General features: G+C 37.6%; 1 protein-coding gene across 4 annotated transcripts in view; it reads right to left on the reverse strand.

Moving 5' to 3' along the window:
- Positions 1 to 20828, reverse strand: part of herc2 (HECT and RLD domain containing E3 ubiquitin protein ligase 2) — a 122225-nt gene that overhangs the window by 37917 nt on the left and 63480 nt on the right. For all 4 annotated transcript variants that reach the window (XM_012957703.3, XM_012957702.3, XM_012957700.3 and 1 more), the window contains 28 exons: positions 20041 to 20192; positions 19739 to 19930; positions 19105 to 19292; positions 18733 to 18925; positions 18385 to 18567; positions 17519 to 17703; positions 17189 to 17336; positions 16607 to 16803; positions 14892 to 15122; positions 14134 to 14272; positions 12577 to 12720; positions 12044 to 12186; positions 11050 to 11320; positions 9929 to 10068; positions 9071 to 9169; positions 8482 to 8650; positions 8269 to 8394; positions 6219 to 6327; positions 4226 to 4365; positions 3882 to 4072; positions 3563 to 3668; positions 3384 to 3475; positions 3108 to 3283; positions 2433 to 2544; positions 1166 to 1247; positions 937 to 1080; positions 473 to 563; positions 105 to 282 (listed from right to left, as the gene is read on the reverse strand). In XM_012957703.3, the coding sequence (XP_012813157.2) occupies positions 105 to 282; positions 473 to 563; positions 937 to 1080; positions 1166 to 1247; positions 2433 to 2544; positions 3108 to 3283; positions 3384 to 3475; positions 3563 to 3668; positions 3882 to 4072; positions 4226 to 4365; positions 6219 to 6327; positions 8269 to 8394; positions 8482 to 8650; positions 9071 to 9169; positions 9929 to 10068; positions 11050 to 11320; positions 12044 to 12186; positions 12577 to 12720; positions 14134 to 14272; positions 14892 to 15122; positions 16607 to 16803; positions 17189 to 17336; positions 17519 to 17703; positions 18385 to 18567; positions 18733 to 18925; positions 19105 to 19292; positions 19739 to 19930; positions 20041 to 20192 (4321 nt within the window). The remainder of the gene's footprint in view (positions 1 to 104; positions 283 to 472; positions 564 to 936; positions 1081 to 1165; positions 1248 to 2432; positions 2545 to 3107; positions 3284 to 3383; positions 3476 to 3562; positions 3669 to 3881; positions 4073 to 4225; positions 4366 to 6218; positions 6328 to 8268; positions 8395 to 8481; positions 8651 to 9070; positions 9170 to 9928; positions 10069 to 11049; positions 11321 to 12043; positions 12187 to 12576; positions 12721 to 14133; positions 14273 to 14891; positions 15123 to 16606; positions 16804 to 17188; positions 17337 to 17518; positions 17704 to 18384; positions 18568 to 18732; positions 18926 to 19104; positions 19293 to 19738; positions 19931 to 20040; positions 20193 to 20828) is intronic.

Consider the following 20828-nt stretch of genomic DNA (forward strand, 5'->3'; position numbering starts at 1 on the left):
CAAAATCTCATGCTTCATTTCTGAGATGTTAGACTTACTGGAAAAATTATTGATTGCTAATAGCAGCTCAGTATTCTACTAAAATTTCTTTCTTTACGTTTTACCATTTTTGGTTTCAGTTGTGTAGTATTGTCTCCATGTCCCAGACGGCCGTATTCTCCAAGACCCCATGTGTACAGCTCCCCACTAGATGTAATGGCAGCACTGTGAGAACTGCCACAGGCGATGTCTCTGATGCGTTTGGTTTTCAGTGCCTCAATCAATCGTGGTTTATCACAATTCCTAAATAATAAAAAATAGCTTATTAGTAAACCTGGAAGTTTAGCACCATGCTGTTATTGAACAGAATAAATACAAACTATGAAAAGTTACTAGTACCATGTTACTTAGATCAGGTTTGCTGCTAGTATTTCTATCACTCATGTAGTTCTATCAACGGTAACAATATGAGATAAACGAAAGTTTTACTCACATTCTGCTGAAATGTCCCAGTTTGCCATCATCACCTTCTCCCCAGGAAAAAACTTTACCATCCACAGTTAAAGCCGTTGCATGTCTTCCACCTTAAAAGAACAAATGTTCAATTGCAAACTGTACTCCCAAAATAAATGGGAAAGATACCACGTTTGGACCATAAGACACAAGGACAGGAGATGTGAAATAAAAACAAAAACAAAATAACAACTAAGCCCTAAATTGAATATGGCTAGAAATGCCATATTTTATATATACATATTGTACATTGGTCCCTAAGCTCAGTAACTGACAGCAGGACAGAGCAAGTGCAGTTAATCAGCAGAAAAGAAAACATAATATACAACATTTCCAGCCTACGTCTTTTGTTTAGGTTTAGTCCTCTAAGAATAAACATGTATTTTTTCACTAAAGATTCACAACAGTGACTTAGTTAACATTTCAGTGGTTTTGTGCAATTACCTGAATGAACAGCAACTTTCTTTACCACATAGTTGCTCAGAGCTGTAATTTGGCGAGGAATGGGAACTGTGCCACTAGAAATGCCTAAGCCCAATCTTCCATTGGTGGCCTCTCCGCAAGCATACACTTTGCCCTCTGCAGTTACTGTGAATCGCAGTGAAAAGGAACAATGAGAAAAATACTGGAATAAAAGCTTTATCATTTGTTAAGAGTCTTTTAATATAGGAACCTGCAAAAAGGCTCTTGGATCCACCGGCGACTTGTACAACATTCAGTGCAGAAAGGGTCTCAGAAAATGATGGAACTTTGATCTGTGAAAAAGAATAATCATTGGATAATGAAACAAAAAGTCTGTCCACATTTAGTAACCCATGGCAACCAATCAGATGTGTTTTTAAACATCTGACTTGTAAATTCTGCCTGCTGACTGATTACTATGGGTTAAAAGAGAATTATAAAACATTAGACCCCTCAGTGGGATATGCACGCATGTGACATTAACCCTAGAACGTTTGAGGTGGTTGAAGTGAATGTTCATGTGGTATGTATGGCGTGGACAATAAAGAATTTGTTGTCTCAGAGATGAAAGTTAGTTATGAAGGCATAGAATCCATTTAGCTATTTTAGGCCAACTTTACAAAAACATGTCAATACGGTGCAACAGAGCCCTAAATAGTGGAACACCTCAACTGGTTCATACATAGTGCTGTAAATAGCAAAAAAAAAAAAAAAAGAAGTTTTACCTTGGCCCCTTCTATTTTAAATACATAAATAAATGCAGACATGGACATTATTAATAATCTGCCCCAACAGCAAGAGGAGTTATTTAACTCGTTACAGTCCATTATTCTTTCAGGTAGGACTTTAATATGTTTTTAAGTGTTTTGTGTCCCTCAGTACCATTGAAGAGAAAACATATTTAATGAGTGACAAGATTACAACTGAATGTGTAACATCCTAAAAATCTTTAAAATTATAGTTATAGACTCCATCAGTGCTAGAATTAGGGGTAGGCAGAAAAGCCACATGTCTAGGGCGCTATGGTCTGAGGAGATAGTCATGTACCTCTTCTGTACGTCGAAACACCCTTTCTAGCCCTTCTAATTGTAAGCAGCTGCTTACATCACACATTGACTACTGCAGCGCCCTACCAATTCACCTAACCCTTGAGAGTCAGCATTCCAGTCCATGTAATAAATGCAACTCCCACACTCAAACATACTTTTTTTTCTGCAATTCCACTGTGCTAATCTCTTCCGTTATCATTTAGGATATGAGTCAAACCACTGACCCTCAATATTCAAACCGGTTTAATGTTTTATGATAACATGCAGCAGTTGGTGGTTGTGCATGTACAAGTGTCAGTGTGATCTGTCCCACTATTCTGACTCTTAAACAGAGTGCTATAACGTAGATAAGAATTCAAAAGGAGAAAATGTTTGAATATTCTAAATGTATTTTCCCAGGCAGAACCATTAAATCCTGTAAAATCCTACCTTGGATCCTTTCAGTCCTCCCAGTTGATCTTTGTCATTCAATCCCCATACAAAAACCTTGGTTCTGATTGTTGCTGTAGATTCCAAACCAGCGGTCTTCTTTCTAACAAAACTGCAAACAAGAAGAAGTAATACTTTGCTTGTCCTGCTTCCAAATAATAAATAGGGCTTGGAGAGAACATACTTTTTGCCTAGTTGCTTGATAGGGAATTATCTATGGGTTTTGTTAGTCTAACAAACCAGAAGCCCCTGTAGAATTAAGGGTGAAGACACATGGAGCTACAAAAAGCAGCTCATTGTACAGAGGCTTCTTGGTGGGCTGTTTGTTTGTTGATGTTGCCCTTTGGGATCAGGAAGCAGAATGTGTCTTTAGCTTCATTTTCAAATTTTCCCTGTTCAGAGTAAGTAATAATAAAAACCATAGCTATTTCAAAATTAAAAGAATATGCAAAAATGATGTTCAATACAAATCCTATTCACTGCATCAGTGTTGAATAGGGGGGGTATACTGACCCTTTAACAACTAGTATGATTGTCAAGAATATTAACAGCCTCAGGACATTGGTACAACTTAATAAATAAGAGTAACGGGAATGCACAACTAATTTAACAAGACTTTCCACAGCAAATAAGGTTTTAATGTTTATGTATTGCTACCATGTTTTATGCATCTACCTGCCAGTGCTTGCTTTATCATCATCTTCTTCATCGTTGTCTGATGCAAGGAAAGGAACAGTTGCCATATCTTCATCTTCTGCTCGTATCTGGCCTACCAAATTTAGTTCGTGAATCTTGCAATCAATGCCGGAGCTTCGACACTGCTTTATAGCAATTTCAATATATCTGTGATACTTTGCACATGAACAAAACAGAAAAAAAACATTTTATCAATATATTTCTATTGCTATATGGCAGATAAAACTCAAACACAAACAGGTACTGCCAGCCTACCTCTGTACAATCAGTCAGAAGTACAACATTTAAGTCTGTAGGGTTTATATTGATTGTCTTCAGTTCTATTAGGTTATTAAGTGAATTTCCACCTATGATAGATTCAAATATAATTGTAAAATTACATTAATGTAGTTTAAGCATATTTTTTATTTTTCTTTGCACTGCAGTGTAGTTACCTGACACCACCACTAGAGATGGCATGTAGCTGCTGTCTGCTGGATCCACAGTCATCACTAGTCTATGCACAAAGACATCAGGGAAGATCTCCAGGCGTATCCAATGCTGTATTGGAAAACACAAGTGTATTTTCAACACTGACAAAACTTAGGTATTTAAAATAATCATGAGAATACACTTCAGACTTTTAAATTTACTTTTATAAATACTTAAATAAGATTTTCTTTGTTATTAATTTCATAATTTGCCTTTATGCTAAATGCAGTACAACTTGGCAGGAAAATCATGTAGTAAACCAAAAACCAAAATCAAACTTGCCTTTCCCTGTGACCCAGACGACTGCCAGCATTGATCACTACCATCAATTAGACGTGATGCTTGATTCACAGATGAAGAAACGGTCAAACTTTTTACAATCCTTGACCAATCATCCAGTAACATCCCTCTCTGTCCACTGTGTCGCTGTTTAAGCTGTTTTCCAGATCGCCCACAAAACACAGGAGACTGGCCTGCATTGTAAAAGAAATGGTGAAGCAATAAGAGATCAGAAAAAAAAGTACACAATATTCTCTGTTCTCTAGATGCTTCTAAAATATCCATATTCAGCAAACACTTTTTTAAACTTTTATTTGGTAATTAAAATTGAGCTGTAACAATGGTACCTGGTTCATTTATTCTCCCAAATGTGTGCCTTGCATTATGCTTGCGATTCTTGAAGCAAGTGTCGCAGAAATCAAAATCATCGCAAACACGGCATTTAAATCTTGATCCATGGATAGGAAACATCTGACAGCCATCACACCTATCAGTAAAGGGGCAACAGCAGCAAATAAGCAGTCATGTTTAAAAACTCACAGATGCCACTGCATTCCTGTAAAGCTGTCAATACAGGTATGGGACCTGTTATCCAGAATGCTCGGGACCTGGGGTTTTCCGGATAAGGGATCTTTTTGTAATTTGGATCTCCATAACTGAAGTCTGCTAAAAACCATTTAAATATTGAATAAACCCAATAGGCTTGTTTTGCCTCCAAAAAGGATTAATTATATCTTAGTTGGGATCAATTACAAGGCACTGTTTTATTATTACAGAGAAAAAGGAAATCATTTTGAAAACAGAATTTGCTTATAATAGAGTCTATGGGAGATGGCCATTCCGTAATTTGGAACTTTCTGGATAACGGGTTTCCGGATAAGGGATCCCATACCTGTAATAATAAAACATTCTATGACAGTTGCATATATTATAAAATGAAGGATTATCAGATAAGTGAAATAAGATAATTGAAGAAAAGGCAAGAAATTAAAACAGTCAAGGGCCTCTAGAGCAGGGCTGTCCAACTGGAGGCTGTGGTCCAAAAGTGTCCCTCCAAAGGATTTTTATGGCCCCCAGTCTTCTCAGAGGCTCCATAAACTTCACTATATGGCATCGTAATCTTAATTGAATCTGGCCCTTCCACATGTTTTATGGAATATAACTGGCCCACTAGTTGTAATAAGCTGCACTTTCTGCAGACCCCATCCCTTTGCAATATACTGTAGCTGCCCTCAGCAATATCAGTTCATCAATGTACTTCTCTAGGTCAGCACTATGCTGGTTGGTGCTAGCGAGAAATTGGATTGTGTAACTGCAGCTATTAGTACAAGTCTGAAAAGGCATCTTCAGTAACATTTTAGCAAATGTTCAAACAGCAGCCAGAATATGTGCAAGCACGAGAGCCTATTCTACTGTCTAAAACAGTGGTAATTCCACATCATGTTCAGCTATATGTAAGGTGTTATTTCAGTATGCTTATCCAGTGCAGCAAAACAGAGACTGGGAACATACTATTTTTGTGACATTAGAATTAGTTACTTCCTAACAAGTTGATGCTATGTAACTCAAATCAAGCAGATTTGATAACCTTCTTATTGATATCATGCCTTGAAATAAAAGCTTAAGTAGAAACATATGGCTACCCACACGTTTTGTCAACTACATAAAACCATGGGCAACAGAATATTTGAAAATACTCTTCCATAGCAAGGCACTGCAACTGCCACATGTGCCAGTAAAAGCGCATAAATACACGCAAATGCAGAAGTAAGCATTTTTGCATAATTCCCCGTTTTTCCTTTTCTTCGGGTATTTTCAAACATTTAACCCAGGCATCAAAAAACCCTGTGTGACATTGGCCTATTAGGCATCCCCACACCCATCCAAATATTGGGATGGTGGTGCAATCAAATATCCTGGTTTGAATAATGCGTGGACTACAGGAGGGCAAATTTTTAAAAAAAAATATTTAAAAACATCAGTCATAGTACAAAACAGAGTGGTATTCTAAGACAAATGGCAATTAGTTGTGGCTTTTAATAATGGCTTTTTGTTCTGTAGTTCTCCAGTTTCAAATTTAAAGTTTCATCTGCTTGCTACAGTCCCCATTTACCCTGGCAATTAGACTCTTGTTTAAAAGCAGTCTAAAGGTGAATAAGAAAACACAGAAAAACACGCCCTAAAACTCTAGCCTCGGAAATTACAATTTCAGCATAGAGAAAGACAGAATAAAGAGAAAAACAGTTCCAAAACCTTTAAAAAATACAGAAAATGAAATGAATATACATTTGTCTTATAATATCACTGCTCTCAATTTTAAAGTGAACTTCTCAATCTTACGTTACTCCAGCGTGAATGCTTGGGACCAGTTCCATTTCTGACAACAATCCAGTCCAGTGTGACTGTTGAGGGAAATCTACAATCACATCTTTTCCATTTGCGCTAAAGGCTATTAGTGGAGAAAAAAATGTGTAGAAAATTACAGTGTGATAAGTATAGGAAGAACAAAATGCAAGCAAATGTATTAAAAGATAAACGTAAATAGTCTTTTGCAATAGAAAATATATGGGTACAGATAAAGGATTTATTATGTGAAATGCTTGGGACCTAGGGTCTGCTAAAAACATTTAAATAAAATCAAAAGGAATTGTTTGCCACCAACAGGGCTTTGAGGTTACCCTCTAATAATAAAAGTGTCTTGTACTTCAGGAAAAAAGGAAATCATTGCTTAAATTGGACTCTATGGGAGATAGGCAATTCCATGCTTTCTAGATAATGCATTTAAGTGAGAAAGTGACTGCGACTGCTGTTTCAACGGTATCCTTTCTTTTGCCTGGTAAGAATTTTACAGCACAAGTCATAATAGGATTTTTATGTTACTCACAGTTAAAATATGTTTCTCTGTTGTCGACAGGGGGAAACAGGGGACATATGGATAGACAGGGAACATTAGGGTAAAGCTCCACCCTCCAGGAGGCAGGACACTTGATTAGTAAAATTAAAGGGGGTGTGCCTAGATGATGGTTGAGAGCCACACATACCTAGTGAGACCAGGTACCTTATGTGGATAGACCTTGCCATGTTGCCCCCCAACCCTGTAGATTCCGCGAGTAGTGGTAGTCCCTGAAGGGATGCCAGGATTGGGATTTTGTCTCAATTGGCCATCGGGGTACTGGGGCTTCAGCAGGAAGGCTGTCTGGCAAGTCTCAGGAAGCAACCTCCGTAAAGGGGTCCCCGAGCTGCCCCAGGTTTTCATGGGGTTACTCCATGAAGCTGTAGCTGGTCCCTACTACTTAGAGTAGGTTTTGCAGGGGGGCTTACTTTGTCCTCCAGATAGCTTTGCCTGGCACCTGTTGCAATTAAAATATGTGCTGCTGCTGGGACTTTTCCCAGGCCATGCTGGGGAATAATCCCCCTGCCCTACCTTCTGCCATAGATGAATTGGAGAAGTAGGGAATAGGTGGGTGACTGCAAGCTGCAATGTGTGGGTGAGCAGTGGTGTTCCATGTCCAGAAAATTCACCGGCCGTCTAATTTTACCACATGGCTGCAGGAAATTCCTGGGTGGTCAGTCTAACCCAGTATGGCTAGTGTTTTGACCCCACATAGGGGGCTCATGGCAAGGGATGCAGGCAAATCTGCTCCCTGTTTCACCCAGAGTGTCAGTATCCGTTACTGATTGCAGATTAAATCAGAATTCTCATTAAAAACAGGAATGTCCAGGACACTTGAAAAACTGATGGAATGCGTATGGTGTAGGGGTCTAGCTGGAGTGGAACTGGCATAGCGTCCTGCCTCCTGGAGGGTGGAGCTTTTAGCCATAACTTCCCCACACACCCATAAATTCCCTGTGTCTCCCTGAGACGACAGAGAAAACACTCTTTGGAACACAGTGGAATTAAATATGGAGAGATGACTGTTTATACAGCTCAAATTGCAACTGTATTTATGCAGCAGGATGATAAATATCATGGCCGTATATTGCCACCTTTATGCTGGACATACAGAGATAGATCGGGTTCATTTAGTGATTATCAAATCAGCAGATGTTTGCCTGATTTTAAAATAAAGGTCAGGGATTGGACTCTCCAGCTCTATTTGGAGTTTAATAAGGTCCTCAACTAACAGGCGCTCCCAGCCACTTTTAATTGATAGCCAACTGAGTGTTGACCAGATAGTGATTTAGGAAGTCAATATTTTAAAGTCATATACATAGCAATAAACAAGAGACACAACTATGGGTAGCCAAGCCTTGTTTGTTGCCAATGCTGGTTTATGGCAAGTATAATTCAGGGGTATCAAATCATGCTGCATTGATTTGTTGATCAGATAATTTAAGAGGGCATAAAATGTGACATTTATGCTTAAATACATTTTAAATTGCACATTACCTTTTACAACACCCACACTTCTATGTGTGACAGAACCCCATTTGTATTTTGGTGTAGTCACAGAAGCCTTCACCCGGACTTTGTCTCCAATCTTAATGTGTGAAGGTGAACTCTGTGGTGGAAAACCTGTGGATTTAAATATAAAGAGACAGAGTAAACTAACTATGCCTTTACTACCCCCTTACCCATTCCTCTGCAAGACTGTATTCTCACCAAGTAACTCAACATGGATGTATCGAACCCAGTAAGTTCCACCTTTTTCCTGCCAATCACACTGGACATTAAGGTCATACAGCCCATCACGGTCCAATTTAATAACTTTACCAACATCACCTTCACAAACCTCTTCATATGTACGACAACATCGTACCATCATTCCAACCTTATATAAAAATACAAAAAATGACAAACTGGTAAGTGATTCTATATACTTCTGTCATTTCTAAACATTTACAAAAAACTGTCCTAAAATTAATAAATCTTGTATTGTAATAGCAATGTCACTGAAGTATACAGGGTATAGCAGCCTATACAAGTGAAGCGATTGTAAAACACATGATTTCATTGCCACCAGATACTGGGAAATTTGTATATCACCCAAGATGTGACAGAGAGAAACATTCTTTAATAACGGCACTTACAGCTACAAAAATTTTAGGACTGTAGAAAATAAACCAGCAAGCAATGTAAAACTACATATCATTCACATTTAAAAACAATTAGCATTCACATAAGTAAGCAGTATTGAAACAAATGGGCATTTTGCACATTACATAATGTACTATTGCCAGGGGGGTTATACCTGGACATTTTCCCTCACGTATACCGCATAATCATCATTGCTTAAGAAATCAGCTCTTTTCTTGTAGGTTTGGCTTTCTGTCACAACAGCACCATTAGCCTGCAATGCACAAAATACGACAAATATATACCTGAATTACTGTGAACATGTATATTGAAAAGCATGCATTGAAGGACTTGTAACAGCAAAAATGAAAAAGTGTGCCTTTGTGCTAAATTACTTGATTGCTGCTGCACAAAAAAGCAAGTGATATGAGGCTAAATGTTTTTTCTCATAAATAACAAAAAAATTAAAGTTCTATGCGTTTGTTATCGACTCAGGTGATTGACACAATGTAAGGGTGAACAGAGTTGAATTTATAGACATTCTTCAAAGTCTCTTCCAGGTTTTCTATCAGATAGGAAAGATGGGCAGGTGGGGTTGAATTTTAGATGTCAGTAAAAAATGGTTGGACCACTCTTCTCAGCTCAGAACACAAGTTGCCTGACAAAACTGAGCCAAGTTAAGCAGATTCCTAGTCATGATAGCACTATTTAAGAATAAAACTAAAATTCTAATTTCTATATCTGCTAGGGATCTCATAGGGAGGCCAGTCTCACAGTTTGAAATCCTAAGCGTTAGATCACGGTTGTCCAACTGAAGCACGTGGGCAAGAAGTGGCTCTCCAAAGTTATAAAAATAGGCTAATATTACCATTTTTTAGAAATCTTGGTTTTATTATAACCCAGCTCCAAATATAAAGTAGCTAATTAAATATGATATCATTAAATGCTAAAGACTAATATGAAGAAATAAGCAAGAGTCTTTTTTACTGAAGACATTTCCAGTGAGAACATAGTTAATGAATTTAACACAAACCATTGGGTAAGAAGCCTCAGTTTCTTCAACCTCCTCAACAATCTCCTCATCAGAATCCTCAGAAGCAGTCTCAGCATCTGACAATTCGGCGATCTGAATGTCAGGATGATCCAAGAGCCAACCAACCAAAGCCTCCACTCCTGTTAAGTTATGGAAGTGATAGCACCATTAGGTACAAATTATTCTACTTTTTACTCTAGTACATGGACACTGAGTACATAAACACATGGAGAGCTTAGCCTTTTCAATGGGTCTCACAGTATATAAAAAAAAATAAATAAAAAAAAGATTGTGTGACTAATGACATACAAAATACAGAAAAATAATCACAAATATTTTCATAAATCTCCCATACAGCCTTATATTTAACCGCAAAAGGTAAATGCATGATTCCTTGCTCATGCCTAGATTAGGGGTCTGAGATGTTAGAGTATAAGCAAAATGACTATAAATGAAAAATACAAACATTTATCAATAAAGCACTATAATGTGAGGGGAAAATCAAAATGTTAAATAGCAAAAAATTCTCCCCTTACTAACAAAAAATACTCTGTCCATATACACATCTACATGATGTATCACACTGAGATAAAGTATTGGGAGGTGGGAAAGGAAGAAGGGTTACTTCCCACATTACAATCTAGGATCAAGGCTACTGGAGGTGGGGCCGTGGTGGGAAGGGGTTTCAGTCTAAACTTGCAGAGACGAGTGTAAGCAAAAATAGACTTGGTAAAATGAAGGAAAGAACCAAATCCAGGATCAGATTCAGCTAAATCCAAGTGTCTGGCTGAGACACATTCACAGGAACAAGGAAATTGCAAAATGTTTCTCCCTTGCCCTAATTTGCACACACAAATTGCAAAATATGCAAATTGAATTTGCCAAATCCTTTATAAAAGATTAGTGGAATTGGTTCATCCCTGGGGATATGTTCACCAATTCTGTGGAAAACAGGGGTGCAGGGCTTAAGTAATGTTTTAATGACACTATATATATTTGGCACTTCAAGTAGTGTTAATGCACCATCTTTTACATAAGACCTCATGAAGTTCATTTCTAAAAGGTAATTTTTTATTTTAAGTAAGGATTTATTCTAAAAGTTCCTTTTGTTTTTTTACTACCTGGAGAACTTGAGGCAGTTCCTGAAGCTCCAGAGAGAGACTTAAGAGCAAATTCAATGTTTTTTCTCTGAAATCCCATTTCCATCAGTTGCACCACAATAGGAACCGGTGGAATAGGTGACTGCTTGCGCTTCTTTACTTTAGCCGGACGGATGTGCTGCATTGTTACAGGAGAAGAGGCCTCACTTGAACTGCAAATGTCCTCAAACAGAGGAGTTGATGGATGTGTTGACTCCACTGCCAAAAACTGACAGACAGCCAGAGCTGCAGCCTAGAAACAAATGAAATAATTTCAGTATATCACCAATATGAATTTACCCCTCCTATTGTTAAAAAAAGGAGTACATTTTGAAAAAATCATCCAAATAAATATTAAAACAAATAGCCATCCTGAATCAATAATAAAATAAATAGCATCTAAATTTACCAAACAGGTCCTTTAAAAGGAAGAACAAAAACTGTTTCTAGTCTTCAGAATTACATAGCACAAATGTATTAACAGATCAAGGATGAAAGCTCCTTTACATAATACTTTACTATAATTAAACAATATGCTTTAATTTGTAGCTAAAAGCAACAAGTAGAAAAAGTAAATAAAACAAGAAGTAAAGAGATTCTACTTCAGAGTTAACAGAAAAAATTCAACGCTGACTTCACAAATGAGAGGGGAAGTGGAGGTAAGATATAATGTCAAAGTATAGCTAGGCAAAAATTCACTAGGGATAATGGTACAGTAATAAAAACGACTCCGACACAAAGCCTGCACGTATATAGACTGCTGACAGGGAGATAGTTAATATTAACTTGATTTTACAAACATTACATTATGTATTATAATATATATAGATTAGATTAATATTTAGATTATTTTATATTTAAAAATCTTACTGCCATGAGATGACACTTTATAAAACTTTTGTTCTAGTACCCTTATATACAACAATTATGTTAAGATGGTTCTTATAGCTAGTTCTGTACCAAAACAATAGATTACCTCCAATTCTTGCTTGTCAAATATAGCCTTTACTGGAGAAGGCTGTGTGGCAGCTGTCAGTAACTGCTGCAAAAGTATCATGGGTGGCTGTGGTCCCTCTGGAGACATATCGACCATTTCAGGAGAAGCAGTAGCTCCCTCATCTGCAAGATATAAACCTGGAAATTGCAGTGCCCAGTCTGGGAACTATATGCAAACTGGCAGAAATTGCTGTTCTGACAGGGTCAAAAGGCATTGTTAATTGAAACATTTTTTAGTCTCCTATCTGGGAGATAGGTGATGGACACTAAGCATCCAAAACGAATTTCAGTACGAACATACAGCAAAATACAGCCATTGAGCCTAGGAAGTTTTTTCTTCTGCAGGGTCCTGCTTTATCTCAACATACTGTATATGCATTAGTAAACAGTGTTGCTGTCCTTTGACTATATCTGATCCACAATACCCATTAGTCTGTGGCATAGGATAATATTCAATAACAGTAAGAAGACTGTTATTCTCCCATCTCCACAAAGTTTCCTAACAATGCATACCAGATGCAATCAGTCCTGGTTCCTGAACAGAAGGCTGAGATAAGATCTGGCGTAATCTGTCTTGGTGAGAAAGAAGTGCCCGTCCAGCTTTTAATATGTAGAGTTTTAGTTGCTGGCATCTTAAACGGTCCAAGTCCACTTGGTCTGGAAAAGAGAAAACATGGGGAAATAAACACTTTTTACAAATAAAGTTAATATATATATATATAATATATATAAGGGATCTTTCTGTAATTTGGATCTCATAACTTAAGTCTGCTAAAAATCATTTAAATATTGAATAATCCCACTAGGCTTGTTTTGCCTCCAATAAGGATTAATTATATCTTTGCTGGGATCAAGTACAAGGTACTGTTTTATTATAAGAGAAAAAAAGGAAATCACTTTTAAAAATCAGAATTATGTGCTTATAATGGAGTCAGAGATGGCCCTTCCGTAATTCGGAACTTTCTGGATAACGGGTTTCCGGATAAGGTATTCCATACCTGTCTAGCATGCTTCCTTTTGCCTCCTGACGAAGGTCCCTGTGGGGGACTGAAACGTTGAGGTTTGCAATGTTCCTGTGAGTGCTGACATTACTTTTGCTATATTTTGATCATACGGTTTCTGCAACCAGGTCCTGACTCTGATATTTATATTTATTAATTTTTTTCAATATTATTTCTGTGCTTTTTTTAAACTAAACTTTTTACTTCTCTATAACCTGAAATAATCAGGTTTGCATCATCATATTGATGCAACATCATATTGCAATGTTTTTATAAAAAGCCACAGGAATGTGCCTGCAGTGTTAAAAAACAATATGCACTACATCTGGCCGGTCACATTAGGCTTGGGACCATTCTTCCTTAGGCTGGAGTGCAAATAAAAGCAGTACTGTAAACCTATTGGGGGTATTGCACAGTCCTTCATCCCAGTGTAGTTGAAGCAGCGGGCTCTCTGCTACAAAGAGTCTATTCCCTATTCACAATGTTAAGCTCAAAAATTTTGGCCAGTATGCAAGACTTCATGCCTATTCAGATTGTCGTTTGTGATTCTATAAAACCTAATCAAAGGGGCATATTGAGGCTACATGAATACTGCAAAAATCTTTACTGGTCATACCTGTTAAAGTTTTATAAAAGAGGCCCATTGAATGGCTACATTAGGTTTACAGCAATTCTGTGCCACAATAAAAATTGAATTTGTTCTTCATAAAGGTTTTCTGGTTTTTCCCTCAGAGAGTATTGAAAGTGGATGGAAGATGTCACACAATGAGTATGAGCTACAGCTCGATCATATAAAGTGAGTCAATTTCGGTAGATAATGACCCCTGCCCACTGTCATCTCAAAGCTTATTGAATAGACTTAAATATAGTACTTTCTATGATTACATTAGCTCTGGGCAATTCAGAGTCATAAAAACACTTTATCAGTACTAAGCCTTTCTTGGTTTCTGCTGAGAGGGCTTTTATTGCTAATGGAAGAGGCCTTTAGTGACTATGAAAGAAGAGCTCTAAAATGTACAGTAAAGTAGTGAAAGAAAGGGCCCTAAGAAGAGCTTAATGTAGATTATACCTGTGAGGCCCTGCCTCATAGACTTCTTCAGCCTGTGCTTTTCTAGCTTACATCCTGCCAAGTTCACAAGCTGGGCCCACACTGAAAGCATTGAATCCGTGAAAGGCAAGTTATTCACATTAAATGGCACTACAGGCATCTAATAGGGAATAAAAAAAACACAAAAAAAAAAACAAATTTATATTTTGCATTAGCTTAAGCTGCACACCATTATTTCACAGTCTGGCACATGAATATTTAATACTTTCTGATCTTCTTAATCTAGAGAAAAGGTAAAACTATATATACACACTGACAAATACACATAAAAACGACTTGCAAAAAGCACTGGAGGAAAAACAAGTGAAATACATGAGAGCGCATCATGCAAAGGGCAAAACAGGTCAAAGTCAGCATGCTTTTTGCACTTTGGCTTTAACCACTCACCTACAGGACATGGTTCAAAGATCTTTAAACTTCAAAATGGAGCACAACCCCACCCCCCAGGCCATACCTGCATTTGGCAGCACTGTATTCATGTGTACTGGGTATAGGGCAGCACATGGGTGCAAAGGGGGCTGCAATGCTTCAGTACCTTGCACCTTGTACCTTGCACCACATTTGCAAAGTGTAGGTATGCCCCTAAATAACTACTGAGGGGTGAAATATTGCACACCTTAGTGTACTAGCACTTGTGCACCAAAGCATTAATAAATGAGTTACATTGTCTCTTTATACTGAAGAGGCGCTTGCCTGTTAACTAACTATAATTTACTTACTGGATGGAGCTGATTTAGAGGACAAATACGACTTGTCCGCACATCATGAAACTGTACTGTGATTTTTCCCTTAGGAGTAATTCTTGTCACAGTGCCTTCTCCAAACTCATCTTGCACAACTTGTCCTCCCAAGCGAAGGCGGCTGTCAATGCCACCTATAACTGCAAGTACTGCCATGAGACTGCCCACTTCAGGACCCTCGGAGTCAGGAAAATAATCTTCTAAAACAGTCTAATAAAAGGTCACTATGTTACTTAAAGGAAAACTTACACTGAAAAATTACTAGTCTCTACAAAAATACATCAAAATAGTTTTTACACAAAATACTGTTTCATATAAATCAAGTCTTTTCACACAAAAAAAAATATTTTTCTAACAGTATTTTTCCTTGGGTAATCGCATACTAAAAAGCTACAATTTTGAATGCATGGGGGATCATATAATAACCTCTCTAATGCTTTATTTACCACTAGGTCCTTCTAACTGACACAAGGCCACCCATTCTGATTAGAAGAAAGGAGGCTCCGTTTAAATATTCAGAAAGGATTTTTTACAGTGAGAGCTGTGAAGTTGTGGAATTCCCTCCCTGAACCAGTCGTGCTGGCTGATACATTATATAGCTTCAAGAAGGGGTTGGATAGCTTTTTAGCAAGTGTGGGAATACAGGGTTATGGGAGATAGCTCTTAGTAGAAGTTGATCCAGGGACTGGTCCGATTGCCATTGCTGGAGTCAGGAAGGAATTCCCCTCCCCCTCCCCTGCGGCAAATTAGAGAGGCTTCAGGTGGGGTTTTTGGTCTTCCTCAGCTAGCAATAAGGCAGGTTATATATAGTATATACTGTCAGGTGATCAGTGAGTGAACACAAAATGGCGGCTCAAGGTAAAAGAGCAATATTTACAGTTACACATGTCAATTTGATTGTTTAATTGGTCACTTAAATTATATGCTATCTGTTGAGTAAATTTTAAGATCATATAGTTCTCCTTTAAAGAAGAAGAACAAAGCCTTAAAAAATAAATACAGGTACAAATGCCATGTTTTATATACTAAACTTACTGCACTCAATATCTAACAGTAATGATTTGGGTCTTTAAAGCTATGCATAGTGGGCTCACCATGTTAAAGGGACAGTAACACCAAAAAATGTGTATAAGTGTATAAAAGTAATTACTATATAATGTAATGCTGCCCTGCACTGGTACAACTGGTGTGTTTTCCTTAGAAAGACAACTATAGTTTTTATAAGTAAAGCTTCTGTGTAGCCACGGGGGCAGCCATTTACAGGAGAAAAGGCACAGGCTACTTAGCAGATAACAGATAAAACCCCATTATATTCTACAAAGCTTATCTGTTATCTGCGATGTGCCTGTGCCTTTTCTCCTTTTTCCCAGCTTCAATGGCTGCCCCCGTGTTGACACAGCAGCTCATTTATATAAACTATAGTAGCGTTTCTGTAGCAAACTTACCAGTTTTACCAGCGCAGGGCAACAGTACATTACATTTTAATTACTTGAAAACACTTTCATTTTTTGGTGTAACTGTTCCTTTAAGAGCGTCAGTGACATTCATATGCTCAGTGTGGTCTGGCCAGCTGTTGAGAAGCCTTCAAGGTTCTATATTTTAAAGCTGCCTTACAGAACTTAAGGGTAAATCAATCCAAATCCCAATATGTTTTAAGTTCAGGTTTGAACAATTGCTAGGCTAAAGATTCTTACCATGTCAAAGCGTTTTCCCTCAAAAATGTTGGTGACAGAGTTGAGCTGTGAGTTGATATATTTGTTGATAAGACCATTCCACTGATTTAGTGAATGAAGGGTGCGAAGTAAAGCTACAATCTCCTCTGCCAAGGTACTGCTATGGGTAGCAGTCAGCGATGCCTGTGGGCGCGCCTTTCTTCTCCTTAAAGTAGATTCTACATAGAAAGAACCATAAAGCCAGATAAAAGCAAAGCCCAATCATTTTACTGTTCTTTATATGCTTCTTAACAAGCAAACCAGTGATATCAGAACATCTATATGGATGGTCAGATGGGACACTGAGATCGGAGTACTGCATTGGTCCAAAATGCAAGCAGACTAATAAATCAATTGCCACGGGCTAAAATTATTTCAAACTTAACCATTTAGCTCATGGAATAATCACCAATGGCCAATCTAATGCTCACACCAGTTTACCTTAGTAAACATGATCAGCAGCAGACAACTTGAACCATAAACATTTACAACCAAGAAATACAGATGTTAGTCAGTGTATTAGCTCATTAGTTTTGGCTCACAAAGTCTTATCAAACTTCTTACCACGAAGAAGAGGAATATCAGAAGAACAAGTGCTCAGCAGGCTACCCAGGAAGCTAAAAAGTTTTTCAACAAGGGTTTTCATATCACATGATCTTTCATTTTTGTCCCAAGATGGAAGTACTGCTTGTAAAAGTCTAACAGCAAGAATCTAGAGGAGAATAGGTAGAAAACAAAAAAGTTAAAAAAAAAAAAAAAAGTATAACTGCAAGCAAATATAATCATTTAAAATTGCAGCATTCATTTGTTTATAAAAAAAAAAAAAAAACATTTAAGAACACATTGTATGTTTATCATGCATTTAGATAATTCAAAAAAGAACTGCTCAATTACCTGTCTTTGTAGAGAAGCAGCAGAAAATGATTCTGGTCCCTCAACAATTTTCATAAGCAGCGATATCCACTGTGGCATGCTGAGTGTACTGCACATTTGTGGCATAATGGCTATGCTCCTAATGAACCCCAGTGTGCACCAACTTTTGTGCTGCTCTTTATATACTAGTTTATTAGACTGAGTGCCTAGAAAGAAAATATTATAATACTTCATTTAAATAATGGAATCCAACCCTTTTCTTAAAAGGGAAATGAAAGCTGATAGAGTTAAAACTTCTTAAGGGGACACAAAAGCATGGAGAAAGATGCCCATAATTTGGCAACCCCATACAAGGTAGAAGGTATGGAGTGTTATTAAATTTGCAGATTTATATTTAAGGTACAGGAATGGGACCTGTTATCCAGAATGCTCGGGGACCTGGGGTTTTTTGGATAAGGGGTCTTTCTGTAATCTGGAACTCCATACCTTAAATCTACTAAAAATTAATTTAAACAGAGTTTCAATAAGCATGAAATAATTCTTAGCTGAGCTCAGTTACAAGGTACAGTTATATTACTTCAGAGAGAAATGAAATAATTTAAAAATATGGATTATTTCATTAAAATTGAGTCCATGGGGATGGCCTTCTCATAATTCTGAGCTTTCTGGATAACTGGTTTCTGAATAACTCATCCAATACCTGTATAACCTTAAAGAAACTAATCACTAAATATTGTTCTTTCCCTTTATTCTCCCAATCAGCAGCACAGCTGGAATTTGAGAGAACATTGCAGGAAGGGACAAAATGTCAATCATTTACAAATGTTTTACAGAGTTAGAAAGTTCTGAATCTTATGCAGTTATCCAAATACACAAGAAACACTAACTTGTTTTGTCCATGGTCCCACTTTCCACCAGCATCCGAAGCAAACCACACAGGGTCCTAGTTGTTTCAGATTGCATGACCTCGGCATTGACACCCGCTGAAAGGCATAGAGCCTGGAGCAGATTTACTGTGCTCATTAGCATCAAAGAGGTAGGGTGCAGGTTTTTGTCAATTTGCTCTCCTTCTGAAATTACAAAGGTGCTGTATTTAATGCTAATCAATATGCATTAGATCTTAAAGCAAAACTGCAAACTGGAAGTTCCACTATTTCTAGAAGAACAGACACAAAACTGTACATAAGACATGTGGACAAATAAAGTATAACAAAACAAGAATATCCAATACAAACCTGAATCATCTTCTGTGTCAGAATCCTCTGCCATAGCTTGAGTAGCTGGTGGCGGCTCGGTCAGTTTTAGATCATATTTCCCTTCTTTTCCCATTCTGTAAGAATTTGTGCTGCCTGTATCCCACTGAACCCTTATCCAGCCATCTTCTCCCAGTTCCCCAATTACACGACCCAAGCCAGGAGGGGGCCCATCCTAGGTAAATAAAAAATAAAACTTAATTGCAACATATCTTTGTTTTCTTTGATTGTATTTTGGGGTTTACATACCCTTTACAGTTTTAAACAAAAGTAAATTCGCTCCTTTTACATTCCAGTTGAAACCTGTCATCTCAGAAGATGTATTACTGAATCCCACAGTTTATGCCTGCTTACCTGGTCTCCCCATTTCCAATCCACTCCCCTCATAACTCTAGTACCAATTTTCATCATAGCAGCTAGTTCTGGTCCAGATGCTGGGAGCTGCACTGGTGTGGTCTCTTTTCTGGACTCTTCCAGTACAGTGGCTGAGGCACCCATGACACACACACTGGAATCATCCTCGCTGTTTTCACAGCTGGGACCTTCACAAATAAAAGAAAGAAATACTAATGACAGCAAACCTGTGAACATCTGAGAAGTGTTAAGAGTTGCATATTTTACATATTTGGGTTTGTAACATATGTTGGGTTTAAAAAAGCCCATCAAGTATATATTACATATACACAACTATATATACCAGTTTCTATACTTAACATAGATTTTAGTATCACAATAGCCTTTGATGATATTGTGCTTGATCAAGAAATCATTCAAGCAACTCCTAAAAATCTTAACTGAATCTATTTCTCTGGTCGAACGGGGTGGCCTCTGGTATGTTGATCTAATCACAGTTAATTTCTGAACATGACATTTAACGTTTACTTGCAGGCAACAATTTCTTCTTAACATTTTGCATTTCATTGCTATAAGGTTCACAGTCAGTTAAATATACTGTCTGAAAGAGAGGCAATGTGGGTTTACCACTCACCAATTAGCCTCAAAATGGTCTGTGTCAGTGCCAGCATTCCAGAGTTCAGAAGAAGGTTGAGGCTCTTTGCTCCATGTTGGCATGTAAGCATATTTACCATTACCAGCATAAAACGTGCTTGTGGTATGGTACCCAGACTTGGTCCAGAAGGATTTTCATTAGTGATTGTCTGTAGGGGAACAGGCTGGATACCTAGAACAAATCAATTGGGACAACAATGAAACAGAAGCAATTAATGTCAATGGTAAAAGCTATAGTAACAGTTATACACTTATTAAATCACTCCATGAGACTCTACTTACCCATTTCTTTGAAACAGCTGCTTGCATCCATCAGTGTGTTCCTTATGTTTTGAACAGCCCAAGCATACAGTTTCCCAAAGGTTACCTCCAGCAGCATGCGGTTGAAAGGAGGGATTAGGTCAACATCTTTTAAACAGTCAGTCAGTGGTTCACTATAACAAAGAATAGAATTGACTGGAATGAGTAATAGTCAATTAAATATCAGGAACCAATTTACCCGACTGTGGGAGGAAAACCACTCAAGAACAAGGAGAACATACAAACTCTATGCAGACAGTGAACTGGTTAGAATTAAAGCTAGTACCACAGTGATAAAAAAAATAGCAGTGCTGATGTGCTGCTTATTCGACTGAACACTCTGCAGACTGAATTTAAACGATATTCAGCATGCTGAAAAAGTTTATGCCTATGCTTTTAATTTGAAAATCCATATTCATTAAAATTCAACCTTAAAAGGTTTACCTTTCATGTTTTATGATTTCTCAGTTATTTAGCTTTTTGTTTAACAGCTCTCCAGTTCACTGTTTCAGCAGCTATCTGGTTGCTTTGGTTTTTGGCAAGTTGAAAGTTGGAAAAAGGCAGTAGAGGAAGGCAAATCATTCAAAAATTATAAGAAATAAATAATGAAGTCCAATGGCAAAGTTATGTCTATAAAATAGGACATTCTATAACATAGCAAAAGTTAACCTAAAGGTGAACCACCCCATAGTGGTGCAAACCTTAGGAGATTAGTCGCCCCCAATAAATTTCTGCTACCACTGGCGACTAATCTCCCTGGAATGCAAGAA

The sequence above is a fragment of the Xenopus tropicalis genome, chromosome 2 (assembly GCF_000004195.4).
Source record: "Xenopus tropicalis strain Nigerian chromosome 2, UCB_Xtro_10.0, whole genome shotgun sequence".
NCBI classification, from domain to species: domain Eukaryota; kingdom Metazoa; phylum Chordata; class Amphibia; order Anura; family Pipidae; genus Xenopus; species Xenopus tropicalis.